Below are 14,871 nucleotides of genomic sequence, written 5' to 3'. Positions count from 1 at the left end.
CTTATCATTATGGCTGGTCATTTACTAGAAAACGACAAATCTATTGTACCAACTTGTTGGCACCTTGTTGAATCCGTTCTCCTGCTGTTAAATATCCCCTCGACACCACTTACACCATAGATCCAACCCTAGTTAAAGTGTTGTGTTGTTGTTTTATTGCAATTTTAGATTTTTCAACTGTTTGTTGTAGTTTCAAATCTTGAATTCAGTGATAATACTTTTTTTTCCTTGGGTGTTTGTTAAATTATGACATCATTTGATATTAGAGTTAGCTCAACCTTAGTTCCATCCTAGGGTGACCTAGGCCCACCAAACCATAGCTAAATCTTGATTTAACTCTAATCTCTCATTGTTGATTTTCAAAATCAGCAACTTTAATTTTTTTTTTGCACCTTAAATCATTCCCATACACCCTTTTTTACCTACTAAACATAAACCTTAGCCATGCCATTGGGGGGATAAGTGTCGGAAGCCGATCATGAACTTACTATGGAAGAGATGGAGTGGAAAATCCGTCGATTTCAACAAAGATTTGCTAAAATTGAGGAAGGGACCCATGAAGAGATCACTCTCGACCGTGATAGTAAGATTCAAAGAGAGGGAGAAAAAACTGAATGCCTTCCATAGAGATGATTCCAGTGAAAAGGAGGATATGCCACATTATTTTGAGATTCAGTATCAGACAAGGCCGAATGATGGAATGATTGTTGGAGGACATAGAGACATGGGGTGTGAAGCTAGACTTACCAAATTTCAAGTGGAGAATGAATCTCGATGATTTCATTGAGTGGTTGTAGATTGTTGAGAGAATTATTGAGTATAAGGATGTGCCAGCTGATAGGCAGGTGAAACTTGCTACCATACAATTGAACAAGTGGGCCTTTTTGTGATGGAGAAATCTTAAGAGAGAGACAGAAAAGGTATGAACAAGTTCACTATTTAGCAAAAGATGAAGGAGACGCAGAGGAGGTATCTTCCCCTACAGTACCACTAAGACATGTTTTTGAGACTACATCACTTAAATCAGGGGGAGTTATCAGTAGAGGGGTTCACAACGGAGTTTGAGCAAATCATGCTAAAATCTGAGTTAAAAGAGCCAGAGGAAAACACCATAACCAGGTATTTGGGAAGGTCCGAAGTTGGCCATTACACATGCCATTTAGTTGCAGTTTTGCTGGTCATTAACTGATGTTCAGACATTGGCCTTGAGGGTGAAGAAAGAACAAAAGCATATTAGGACATCATCGTAAATCAGACAATTGTCCATAGTAGGAGCCAATAGAGGCATACTTGAGAAATGTGTATAAACAACCCAGAAAGATGATAGAGCTGATTAGAGTGGGAAGAAGCCTGAGAGGAGTAGTATACCCAACATAATTCCTGCAAGGAAATGTTTTAGATGTCATGGGTTTGGACGCATCACCTCCAGTTACCCTATTACCAGAGTTCTCTCTTTAACTAATCAATGAGCAGTAGAAGTGGTTTGTGTTACTAGAAACATGATAGATAGTAAGGATGTGTAGAAGTACTAGTTTCTAATTGATGAGGATGCAATACTTGTGGTTCTAAAGGTGCTTCAGACTGAGGCTACAAAATAATAGTAGTGGCTTCACCACATCTTTATATACTTCTTGCACTGCGAAGGGAAATGTGTGCAACCTTATTATTGATGGAGGTAGTTGCTAGAATGTGATCTCTACATAGATGGTGGACAAGTTGAGTCTCATTAGTTAGAGAAATTCCTATCTATATTCCTTGAATTGGTGGAAGAAGGGGAATTAAGTTAGCTCTGACAGGAGATTCCTCGTAAATTTTTCTATTGAGGATCAGTTGCATGACTAGGTGTAGTGTGATGTTGTACCCATGGACGCCTGCCACATTCTTTTTGGTAGATTGTGGTAGTTTGATCACAAGCCTCAACATGATGGGTTCAAAACAATTATTTATTCATCGATGATAAAAAAACATATAGTTCTTCTATTTTATGTGGAGTCTAAGGTTATAGGTGCTTTTGCGATGAGAGATGCGTCAGTGAGATCAATTTTGTGATGCTAGATGGTAGTGAGACATATGAGCCAATATCAGACACAAGACAACCACTATAGAGAGCGATCAGGATATTCTGATTGACAACTTACTGCTAGGGTTATTATCGTTAGGGGAGGTTCAGCTTGTCTTCACTTTAGATAGGAACGAACTACTACTTTTGGAGGACTCTGCAGAGTATGTTTGACATGATGTTCTAATTCAGTTCAACAATGTATTCACATATGGTTGAAATAGAGATGGTTACTTGCAATTTGGGAAATCTTTTCAAATGTTTTGTGGGACGATGAATTTGACATCTGTATCCATGTGTTTCTAGAGACGAGTCGAAAACCCTCTAATCCCTGGAGGTTACGACAGCTTCGTCAACTTCAATGTGTTTGATTTGACACCATATTATGAGGAGTCAAAAGCTTTGACCTTCTATGTCGAAGCTCCGCCCAATTTGAGTGGGGCCCACTACTAATAGTAGTAGGTCTGTTTAAGTGTTTTTTTAATATTTATGGCTTAGTTTTGATTTATTTTAGTTTTTTTACCTTTCGGCTTCTCGTTTTCCTTTCTAGGGTTGTATCCAATGATTTTGAGTAGTGCTCTAATTGCATCTCCTTTTTGAGGTGATGTGTATCCCCTTCTATCCTTCCCTCTCTCCTTGACTCGCGCCTCTCTTCCCTTGCTGTCGCCGCCGAAAAAAATAGCAATTCTGTTATTTTTCCCCAACCATACTGCCATCTAGCTCTAGAACTAGTAGTTATTTATCAGGGAACAACAAACCTTCTATTCCAATTTGCTGCCACTTTGTAGAATCCCTTCACTTGCTGTTAACCCCCTTGACACCACCTGCGGACTATATTCAACTCTAATTCCAATGTTGTGTTGTTGTTTTGTTGTAATTTCAGATTTCTCAGTTGTTTGCTGTAGTTTCAGACTTTGAATTCCGTAATAGTACTTATTTTCTCTTAGGGGTTTGTTCAATTCCAATATCGGTGTAGTAAAGTTAGAAAATTTAAAGTCACGTAAATACTATATTTTTTATGCTTCCTATTATGTGCTTGTTATTAAAGATTAAAAGAGGATATTTAAGAATAGTTAATACCAAGTATAGAAGTTCTGGGATTTTTTTATCATGTTAGATGAATTATAAATGCAGGTAATAGGATCTTTCTTATTGATAGAAACATCAAAGAAAGATATAGATTTTTTAGAAAGCAATAATTTATTTTGAAAGATCACAATGAATAGTTTTATGAGGTTTATTATTTATTATTTAAAAATATATGTTGTGAGTTTGCTCTAGAATAAAATGCATTGATAAAAGGCTTTAGGTTTAGATGATAGATCTATTGAGGTTTGAAGAGTTTTGGGTATTTTAAGGAGGTTTGTTAACAAATTTTCAATGGAATTTGAAGACTAAATCATGATAAAAGTAATATTTTAAATTTAATATTTAAGAACATTTGATATATTTAAGATTGTGCTAACTATTTAAGAATCAAACATATGAGTTATGCAATAAAGTTCTAATAGAGAGTGATGGATCATTGACTCATAAAGTTATATTAATTTTGGAGAATCAATTTGATTTCACGGTAGAAAGATATATTATGGATGTTTTTTTTATATATATTAATATAATTAATAGAAAAGTACAGAATAAAGAAAAAATCTGCATATAGCTTTTATTGATTTTGATAAGACATATTTTTTAGTAATATATTATCTGATAATTTTGGGAAATTTATTTGATATAATGTTAAAAAGATCTTAATGTGGAAGCGATTTTTTTACTACGATAACTGGTAGAAAAATATAATTAGCAAATTAAAGATTTAATATGATTTTTATTGAATTTTTTAAGAAATATGATTGAGCACTACATTAATTAATTTGGTATATTAAGTTAAAAGTTTTTTTTTTATCAAAGAAATATTGATGTAATTAATGTTATGTATTATAGAGCACCAAGTTTGCACTAAGCGAGGCTTCACCACTGCGATTTGTTTGGATTTTGCCCAATCTTGGATGTTTGCTGTTTTATACATTGTGGATATTTTCATTGATGAATGTGATTATGGCTCATGAGCCCAACCAATGGCTCATGTGCAACATTGCAACATCATCAGATGGGATGGTTATGGAAGCTTGTGGGAGAATCGTGATGGGAGGGTGTTCTACTGCTGGAGCTTGCAATGGAGAAATCGTGATGGGAGCTTGTCTTCATTGTTAAATTATGACATAAGAATTGAGATAAAACCTTGTGGGGAAATCTCAAAGGGAGCTTGTTGAGGTTTGTGGGGGAAGGATCAATCATGATGAATGCTTCCTTGAGTAGTGCTTTGGGAGCTTGCAAGGGGAATCACAATGAAAGCTTGTTGAGGAATCGTGATAGAGGTTCATGGAAGAGTCACCGGTGTGATTTATTTGTAATTTGCCCAATCTTGGATGTTTGGGGATATCTGCATTGATGAATGTGATTATGGTGTTTATCTGTCTGTTAGATATGTTGCTTTAAGAAGTTAAATTACCACGACAAGGCTATTTTAATTGTTCTTTTATCTTTTATACATTTCTTTTTTTTCTCTCTGGAATTTCATTATAGCAACTCAGCATCATTTTTATACAGGAATCATTTGATCCTATAGTTGAACCCATTTCTGGTCGCGACCTTATTCCTTTCATGGTTTATGGGTATGACCCTAAATCTTATTTGTTTGGCACATTTTTTTCACTCAGATTGGTTTACTGTTCTGAACTTGAATTTATATTTTCTTTAATGTTCCACAGTAGGAATATGAGGGACCAAGATTTTGGGGGGATGTATTGTATGGCTTTGACATTGAAGTAAGGATTTTGGAACACAGATTGTTACAGCTGATTATTATTATTATTGTTTTTGTTTGTTAACTTAATTTCTGAATCTTGTTACACGATTGCAGCTCATCAGTTATATCTACTGGGCTGCTACGTGTCTTGGGACGTGGAGTCGCTGAACTTCCGCTAGTTGCCACAAAAAGGGAATATCGGGGGCTGGTGAGTTGGCAGATATGTTGGTATTATGTACTTGAGTTCCCTTTCGATGCTTAATATTATTAAATGACATTAAGGCTTCAAAATTGTCCATGTTAACATATACCCGTGTCTTTTGCTTTTGCTTGGAAATATTATTGTATAAAAAGACATAATATGCGATATTAAATTTAAATTGATTGAATTTAAATAAAATAATGATTAAAAAAATTTTGATTTCTAATTATATGCTATTTGAAATATGTCTATGCTCAAGTATTTTGTAAAAATTTTGCTGCAACACAATGCACTAATTGGAATAAAAATCATACTACAGAGGCAGATTCTAAGATAAACATTCTTTGAATGGTTAGATTTTTGTCTTTTGTACTATAATGTTAGTAGAAAACTGAGCATTATTAGCTATATTTTATGATTAACTATTTTGATAAATGTAATTTTTAGCAGCACATAAATTGGTATTCCTTTTCGATTTCATAGAAAACGATTACAATATAAATAGCAGAGGATACTCCCACATTACGAATATAATAAAATCAACCATAACTCCCCCCATGATAAAAGAAAGAAACATGAATTATGACATACCAATAATGTTAGATTCTAGAAATAGAAAAAAAAAACCTAATAATATAATATATTAAAACAAACACTTCCTAAATTCTAACAGCCCCCTTAAGTTGGAACATAGATGGCTATCATGCCAAACTTGCTTACTAGGAACTCAATACTAGGCCTACCTTTGGTCAGGATGTCTGCTCTTTGTGCATTATTGGAGTGAAAAACTTGCAAATAAGCTTCCCAATGAATTTATTATTCATATATTTTGAGTTCATGCTTATATGATTATTTGTAGTTTTAAATTATTTTTGGCTAGCAATAAGATTATTAAAACAATTAAATATAATTTAATTAACATATTACTTTTACATAATAAAAAAAATAAGCTAGAGTCTAAGAAACATAAACACGACAATTTCATCGTCTATAGGAATTTAATTATGCGCATTCTAAATTATCTTTTTTGTTTGTATTACTAAGGGCTTGTTTTGGAACCTTTTTTTTGTTTTTTGTTTTTGTTTTTTACTTTGTTCTTAAAAATATATTTATTTGATGTGCTTTTAATATATATATTTTTTATTTTTAAAAATAAATAAACGTGTTTTTGAAAACACTCAAAATAATCTTAATAAAAACAACTATATCTTAATAAAAAATACGCCATAAATTAATATAGCTAATAATGCTCAGAACAACTATATCTTAATAAAAAATATCAAACATGTTTTTTTTTCTCAAATCATAAATTAAACAAAATAAAAATGGAAAACAAAAAGTGAAAGTGATCCTAAGTGGTTTCCAAGTAATTGTAAAGAAATCCTACCAAAGCTTAAATAGTATTTATTTTACACTTAAGTTGTTAGCCGGTGCTTGAAGAAAATGACAGCCTACGATGGAAATGTCATTTTAATAGTAACTGAAACATTGAAATGAATTTGGTATAAAGTAAAATTAAGGGGCCACTTGGTTTGCTGAGAATTAAATGCAATGTAAAATGTTTACAGAGTATTATGATTATGATTATAATGTATTTGAAATATTTTGAAGTTGTTTGGTTCACTGAAAAATAAACACGATTTATATTTTTTTATTTGATTTTAACTAGATTGAAAATAATGTATTTCAAAATATTATTTATTTGGCGGCGGCTGGTGGCTAGCGTGTGGGCGGGCGGGCCGCGACAACGGCGGTAACTAGGTGGCGGCAGTTTGCATATATCATATTACATGAATAGCGTAATTCAAATTCGGAAAAATCGGCCGAATTATAAATTCGGCCAAAAATCAAATGTTGTGTAAACTTTGAATTTATTCATACGTTATACTGTATCTATAATTCTTCATATCAAACGCATAATTTTGTCAAATCCCGGCAAAAGAGTTACATTACACGACTAATTCACTCAACCAAATTGGCCCTAAAAGGGTAAATGTGGAAAGCCAAATTCTTGTGGTTTCCTCTAGCTTAAATAGTACATGCATTCACCACCCATTGTGAAACTTGTAATTGCAGCCTAGTAGCAGCAATAAGCCCCAATGCTATTGCCATAAGTGTTTTTCTGAAGTTGTGAAACTGTATGGTGTACTTTAGTTATTGCAACATTTTTCTATAGTGAAAAGAGAAAGATGGATGGATAGTTTTGCAAAAGCTTATATTTGTAGGGTTTTTATGGAGGTTTTTATTTTTGCATTGTGTTACTTTCGTGTTATTATTGATTGGTTTGCAATCAGTGCTGTTAGGCCATGCAATTTGAAATGTGGTATATTTGTTTTGGATTGCGGAAAATAAAGATGTTAAAAAGAAAGGGAATATGTAAAAAACGTTATAATGATGCTTTGTTTGACTCAACATAAGACTGTTTAAATGAAAGCACAAACACGATGGCTTGTTTGACCCGGCGTCACGCTGCTTTAAAGTTCAACACAAATCCCCAGTAGCCTCTTGGTTAGCAAATATTGGAATTTGAGTTATTCTTGATGCTTCAAAAAGCATCTTCTTCATGAATTTTAATTTATTCTATATTTCCTCGAGTTTGGTATAAATGAAATAAATTTATTGAAATCTTCAGTTAATGCTTTAGGCTCATGGTGCAATTTGAGTTATTCTTAGCTATTTCATGATAAAATAAACTATTTCATGATTTAAATCATTCCGTGGTTGAAGTAAAATAAATCTAATTGAGAGCTTCTATTAGTCTGGTGTTCATATCACTCAAACATTTCAAGTCACCAAATAATTATATTTTTATTGTTATTCAGGTTTTCATGTGAAATACTTTCACATTTTATTGATATTTTAGGCTGAGGATGATTAACTAGTATGCTTAATGAGGCAGCAGTGGCAACCCATATGAAATATGCAGGCTTAAAGATAAATATTAGTAATATATACGGAACATAGGCTTAAAATAAATATTAGTAACACATGCTGTAATAATATGAGGGCTAGGATGAAGAGAGGTGAGCTGCAGCTAATATGTGTGGTGAACATAGTTTCTCTTAAAAAGAGGGGTGAGCTGCAGCTAATATGGGTGACGAACATAGTTTCTCTTAAAAAGAAAAAAGATATAACAACATCTACACTCCTAATAAAAATGAACTGCACATAATTAGTCATGAGTGGGGACTTTAATAGATAGGGAGTAGGGCCTACTGTTGGTAAATGAAGTTTTAGAACTATATATATATATATATATATGACATTTGTTTTATTTTTTTATGCACTTTTTAGGCATCCGCCGGTTTTGTGTATAACACATAGTGAAACTCTTCATTTAGATAAATAATTGATGGGATTGATAGTTTGAGGTGATATAGTGATATTGGTGTCAGAAGAGATTGAAAGGTTTGCTTCTCTTTTATCTCTCTCTACATTAGAAAGGGGCCACCAAATTGCATATTGATGAAAAGGCTCTCTCAAAGATTCGAAGGACCCAAAACTGCTTAATTGCATTTTCATCTATTCTATTTAGAAGAAAGCACTTTGTGAAAATTCCTTTACATGTCAAAGGTTTTTTTACTCATGATGAGACTTATATTCAATTTTTTAGGATACCTGTTGAATTCTACTTCAAGAACTTGTAACCATATTGAATAATTGAAAGATATCATTGCCAATTGGGCATGCATTAACTGGGGATTCGTGGAGGTGCAACTTTCTTTCTGGGTTCTCCTTAGCCAATCATTGTGGCCACTTTCTATTTCTACGTTTCATCTTTTTTTGTTTTTTTTTTTTTGTGGGTGGGGGTAAGGTGCGGGGTTATGACTCTCTCTGATGGCTTTTTGGTCTACTCGATTGTCATGGAGTTGAAGAATGACACCATTGAGTCATTTGGTTAGCACTTGAACTGAGCAGAACATTGCTTGTATGGTCAACTAGGCGTCAAGTAATTGCCTATGCAAGTACAACCTGTTTGGCTACATCGAATCGACCATGCTAGGTAATTGTGGTCTTTTTAAGAGCCACATGTATGGATAAGATTAATTCCTTAATTGGTAGATTTATGGTCCACTATCACTGTTGGACCCAATCCTGGGTATGATTGTTAGGTTTAATGTTAACTTGATAACCAATCTTATAGCCTAATGTTTTAAATCTATAAAATACATTCTAACTATTTGCTAGTGTTAAGGTGTTCCTCATATCGTGCTTAGATGGAAACTGATTTTGATAAGATGTGGGCATGAATGAGTAGACAAGGCTTGATCTTCCACAAGCTACACACTCCTCTTATTCTAATTACGGTGAGAATTAAATGCTGACTAGATCCAGAGCTAAGATTTATTACACAGATTTTAAATAATGTAAATTCTAAGGTTAGAGAATTTGTGGGCACAATGATTAGAAGGGAAATAAATACTCTACATATTTGTAAGAAACTTAATGGGATGTTAAGACGGAGGTGGAGTCGTCAGTTACTGTTTTTTGGAGGCTAACAATTGTAATGGTTTAAGAATGGTAGTTGTAGATTGCTAAAGAATAAAATTGTTGAGGAGAATATTATAGTAATTGATTAATTGCTAATAAGTTAATCATTATGTGGGCCCAGAAGTGTAGTTAGTGATTATGCTTTTTAAATTTAGTTAGATATAACAATTCTAAAGAAACGGAAGGTGTTCTTGGTGCCTATGGAGCAGGATATAAGCGATTTCTTGCAAAAACAGAAAATTTTGATATATTTCTATTTATGATCTATATTTTAAAATGTATAAAATTAATGAAATGATAATTGCATTAGGATAATATGATAGAACTTAAAAGGTAATTTAGTGAGATGCTTTATGAGAAGATTCTTAATGGATATAGAGTAGCAAGTGCAAATCTGCTTTCATGTAACAAAAATTACAATTTGTTAAATTATTATTTATGATGACAATCTTCAAAGTATATAAAATTAATCAAATAATGACCGCATCCATATAATATGTTAGAATTGTTAAGAATATACTAACTTTCGAATCAGAAAATTCTTTATGGAAAATCTTAAAATTTTAAGTTGAAATCAACTTATTGTGGCATGGGAAAGTTTCGTAAAATAGTTCCCACAAAAGCTTAGTAAAGTTTAGAAATATGTTGTGCAAAAGCATAAAGTTATCCTTTTATATGCTATGCAGGAACAAGGAGATCTGGTTGTGAAATAAGGAGGTGAAAAAGGTTATTAATGCAAAGAGAGGCATCTAAATAATGTCAAAAATAATAAAAACTAAGAATATTTATAATCAATTTGAGAATGAAGTTTTATGGGGTGCTAAAAAGTAAAGTTAATGTTATATGAAAAGAATTTATGGGAGTGCTAAAAAGTAAAGTTAAAGTTATATGACTTTGATTAGTTATTATATTGGCGTCGAGGAATGAGAACGAGAATTAAATAGCTAGGACAAGTTATAGAGGATCTAGCTACTTTGATCAAACTAGATCTTTCAGGAGCTGATATTGTCTCAGTTAAAGATGAAGGTATGATGAATGAATAAAAATGTTACTTTGAAAAATTTTAAACTAGGAGTTTCTAGAATGAAATTTTTTTATATTTGATTATTGTTTGATAGATGAATAAAGGGAAATGCTTTATACAAGATGGAAAATATTTTGATAAGATAATGCTATAAAGTTGGAGAACAATGCTTTGGCATTAATATGCCAAAATAAGGGAGATGTCCATTATATTTGATAAGTATAGAGGAATTAAATTTATCAATCTATAGTAAAGTTATGGGAATAGACATCGATACATTGCCTAGAAAAATGATTTTGATTTTAGAGAATCAATCGATTTTATGGAAAAAAGATATTTAAGAGAAACCTAAAGATTAAAACAAAAGATCATCACATAACTTTTATTTATTTTGAGGGGACATATGATGTAATGTTATGAGAATTAATTTATAGTTCTAGTAAAGTGTTCATGGTAATATTAATGAAGGTAGTTTTTAAGGGTCTTAAGAGTTACATTTCTCATGAGGATTATATAAGGTTTGAAATTAATTTTTTGTTTTTATTTATTGAATATGACGATGTTTATAAAAGATAGGGTAAATATCAAACATGTTTCTTTTATACGAGTCATGCTTCAATATTTTTTATAAACCCTTAAGTCAGTTCCTACCATATTTTTAGATTTTATTAACCTCCCAAAAATTGTATGGATCTTTGTAAAGGTACTTTTTTGTTAATGCTCTTAAATATTAGATTTATTTAGCAACATTGCGTTATTTTCCTAATTTGAATGATCAAATTTTGTGAGCAAAGTAACCTCATCCTCAGCTTATCTTATTTTAGTGTTGAGGTTTTTTGGTAATTTATCCAAGCTCTTTTGATCGCTATTGGATTTTCAAAATGCATTTCTAATCATGAAATGTGATTACCCGTACCTTAGGAATCTAAACTAGTGCATCATATTATCACTAGTATTGAGTTGTTGACTCCATCGATGTTGGATAAGTAGTAGGAAAGGTGGATGTAATCGAAAAGGCAGCTAATGTCATTTTGGTTGTAAAAGACGAATGGTTGTGAGATCATCCAAGATTGCTAGAGATTATCAGTATTATGAAGAAAGTAGAAGAGACGCTTTCGACATTAGAATCTTAAGGAAGAAATGGAGGGAAAATATTAGGATTTTTCTCCTTATTTGTTGCATTTATGTTTTGTTAATAAGATTACCTTCATGAATAATCTTGCATTTTGGACCATTGTTTAGGGTTTTAAAGTATTGAACTGTTGATCTAGAACAATAAGTATATTTTCATGATAGCCCTGTCATATAGATCAAGAAGTTTAGATGGTATCGAGGGCAATGATGGTTCAATCACCAGATGTAGTTATTATTTAGAGTTGGAGCTTTGTGGCCGACCCTTTTGGTTTTTCTTGGTGCAGAACCTGGCTATACCCTTATTAAGTGTTGTTCTCTTTTGTCCCTTCTTCAACATTCATATTAATCTCTTTCTCTACTTCTCCCTCATTTCCCATGACCTTTTCTTAACCCTTATTGTATTCTAGCATTCCACAAACTTCTGTAGCCATCGGTCAATTTAGCGCTTTTGGTGGCCTAATCTTGATTCTCTTTCCTCCATCACCTCCATACCCTTTGGATCTTCACGATGTCCTTCAAATTTGATCTCCACACACCGCTCTAACATTCCCCAACCTTTTTAGCCTTTACGCTACCCCTTAAGTTCCTCCATTAATTCTATAAAATTAAATTTGGCCTATTAACCATGTTAGATTCTCCTTAATCTATTATTGTCTCTCTGTACTTGCAAACCCCTAATCATTTTGGATCTCTACCCAAGAATTAAGAGCACTTCTCCTAATATTCTCCTAGCTCTTCTAAGAGAATTCATGTCTTAAATTCGCTTTTCATGCCACAAATTTAATACGAAATCCAAAGGCAAAGTTCTAGACATCGACTCTTTTGGCCCTCCATCTCAAGTTGTCTTTCCACATCATTATAATGAGCGTGCTTAGTTTAAATGTACTCTACTGTATTAAGTGGAAGCTTTGGATCATCTTGAGGCTAGATCAATTTTGGTGCTAGAGTTGAAGCCTAGACTGGCAATTTTGGCACAAAGAATAAGGAGTATTTGGAGCTTGAGCATTTGCTATTTGTGATCGGTGAATCTATCATCCACCGTGGGCTAAATATAAACACTGATGTTGGACGTGGTTAATTTTTTTTATGATTTAAAAAATTGAGGACAAAATTAAAGGTTATTAAATCTTTGTTGCAAGTCTATGATATTATGTGGTTAGATCCAACTGATTGACTCCGCAATAAAGCTTAGTCTATTGCCTATGCATGAACTAATGTAGAGTGCAATTCCATACATACGAGCCAACTTCATATTATGTTTGACTAACTGACTTGAATATATGATGTTTGTTTGCCAAAAAAAAAAGATAAAATAAAAATTAGTACAAATGATTTAAATTATATAAATGCATTCATCACCCATTCTTTTGCATAGAAACTTCATTTTATGCATAAAAATAAATTTGTTTTGGCTGAACTAGAGGATAGTGCCATTTTTTTTTTTTTTTGAATCTTATGACGTTAATGAAAATGGCATAAGCAATAAATATTAGGCTCTATAAGAGTGATTTGAAGACACCAAGAATCTATAGAGGCTATAACATTACTGCATGGGTGTAATGATCGTTTATATGTGTTGAGGAAATGGATCTTTTTGTCGAACAAATGCAATATCTAGCCACTAAATATCCCACTCCACCTTTTACTCCAGTATAATTTGTTGGCCTAAATTTACAGGACGATGAATTCCACCCAAATTTTAGTGACCCTTTAGATGATCACTTTTTTAAAAGAATGAGGGTATATGGGATCTCCAAAATAGGTATGCTGATGATCCGTTAATGAAATTAAAATTTGGAACTTTTCTATGAAAATGTACATGATCTTAAAATTTTGAATTGGATGGTGGATGAGTTATTGTGGTGACATATATGATGAAGATGATTATCAAGAGGTCACTTATTTTAAGATGAAGCCCTTTATCATGCAGATCTATTGGACCAATATTATGAAATGATTATGAACGATCAATCTCACCCTCGTAATTAAGAAAATAATTAGATCAAAGTATCAACCAAGTCACCATAATATATTTAATTAATTATTAATATAAAATATATATTTTTAAAATATTCATTATGAAAACCATCACAATACGAATTATACAATAATAAAATTTAACTTCATGAACTTAATTTGTAGTATAAAACCTCATGCTTATGAAAATTAATTTTTAAAATTAGATATAAGATTTCATTCAAATTATAATCCAACTTATCTATTAAAATTTTAAAAAATCATATGATTACAAAGAGAGAATTACTTATATTTGACTTAGACGAATATTAGATGCATCTTCGATGCTCAATTTTGACGAATGTCAGAGGGAGTTTTTACATGACGAGAGATGGGATGATTTTGACTATGAGATATAGTTAATGCTATACATATATTTATAATTTTCTAATTCTCGAGTTTCATTTTCTTGAAATCTTATTAAACTCATGTTCGATGCGATGTCGAGGTGTCCCGAAGGTGTTTGGGCTTAAAAAAATTTAGTCATATTTTATAATGTCGGAGAAGTGTCGAGGCATGTTGGACAAATGTCGGTGTATATACGTGTGTTACGACACATTTTTAGAATTTTTGGTGCTACATAGCTTAAATCCTTTTTTTGATTAGTCCAATTTGCCTCATGATGATGATTATTATGGAGATAAAAAAGAGAATCCAAATGGCCCGTAGGGAGTCTAAAAGAATAATCTGAAAAACAATCTGTGACGCTAAAAATTCTGTTTTTAATGATCTTTATAATATATTAGATACTAAGGAGGGTGAAAAATAAACTAGCCAAACAAAGAGAAAAGAAAAGTAAAGATTTAACTCAAGTAAAGTGTATTAAAGATGAAAATCAAAAAGTACTTTTCTTAGAAAAAGATATTCAACATAGGTGGGTGAGTTACTTTGATAAACTTTTTAATGAAGATTCTGAAAATACGATCGAACTTAGTGATTTTAATATCGTAAATAATAATAAAACGTTTCATTTTTACCGTCGCATTAGCAAAAAAGAAGTTGAGGAGGCTTTAAAGAAAACCAAGGGTGGAAAGTCTGTAGGACCTGATGATATCCCAATTGAAGTGTGGAAATATTTGGGAGATTTGGGAGTTTCTTGGCTCACTAAACTCTTTAATATTATTTTAAAAACTAAAAAG

General features: G+C 32.2%; 1 protein-coding gene across 1 annotated transcript in view; it reads left to right on the top strand.

Annotated features, from left to right (window-relative positions):
• The window catches only part of LOC110030435, a 34,451-nt gene that overhangs the window by 14,903 nt on the left and 4,677 nt on the right, over positions 1 to 14,871 (top strand). Inside the window, exons 15-17 of the mRNA XM_020733148.1 lie at positions 4,667 to 4,731; positions 4,828 to 4,884; positions 4,980 to 5,073. Coding sequence (XP_020588807.1) covers positions 4,667 to 4,731; positions 4,828 to 4,884; positions 4,980 to 5,073 — 216 coding nt within the window. The remainder of the gene's footprint in view (positions 1 to 4,666; positions 4,732 to 4,827; positions 4,885 to 4,979; positions 5,074 to 14,871) is intronic.

The sequence above is a fragment of the Phalaenopsis equestris genome, unplaced genomic scaffold, assembly GCF_001263595.1.
Source record: "Phalaenopsis equestris unplaced genomic scaffold, ASM126359v1 Scaffold000717, whole genome shotgun sequence".
Taxonomy (NCBI): domain Eukaryota; kingdom Viridiplantae; phylum Streptophyta; class Magnoliopsida; order Asparagales; family Orchidaceae; genus Phalaenopsis; species Phalaenopsis equestris.
The sequence above is the reverse complement of the archived record's forward strand: the minus strand, read 5'-3'. Positions and strand labels throughout refer to the sequence as shown.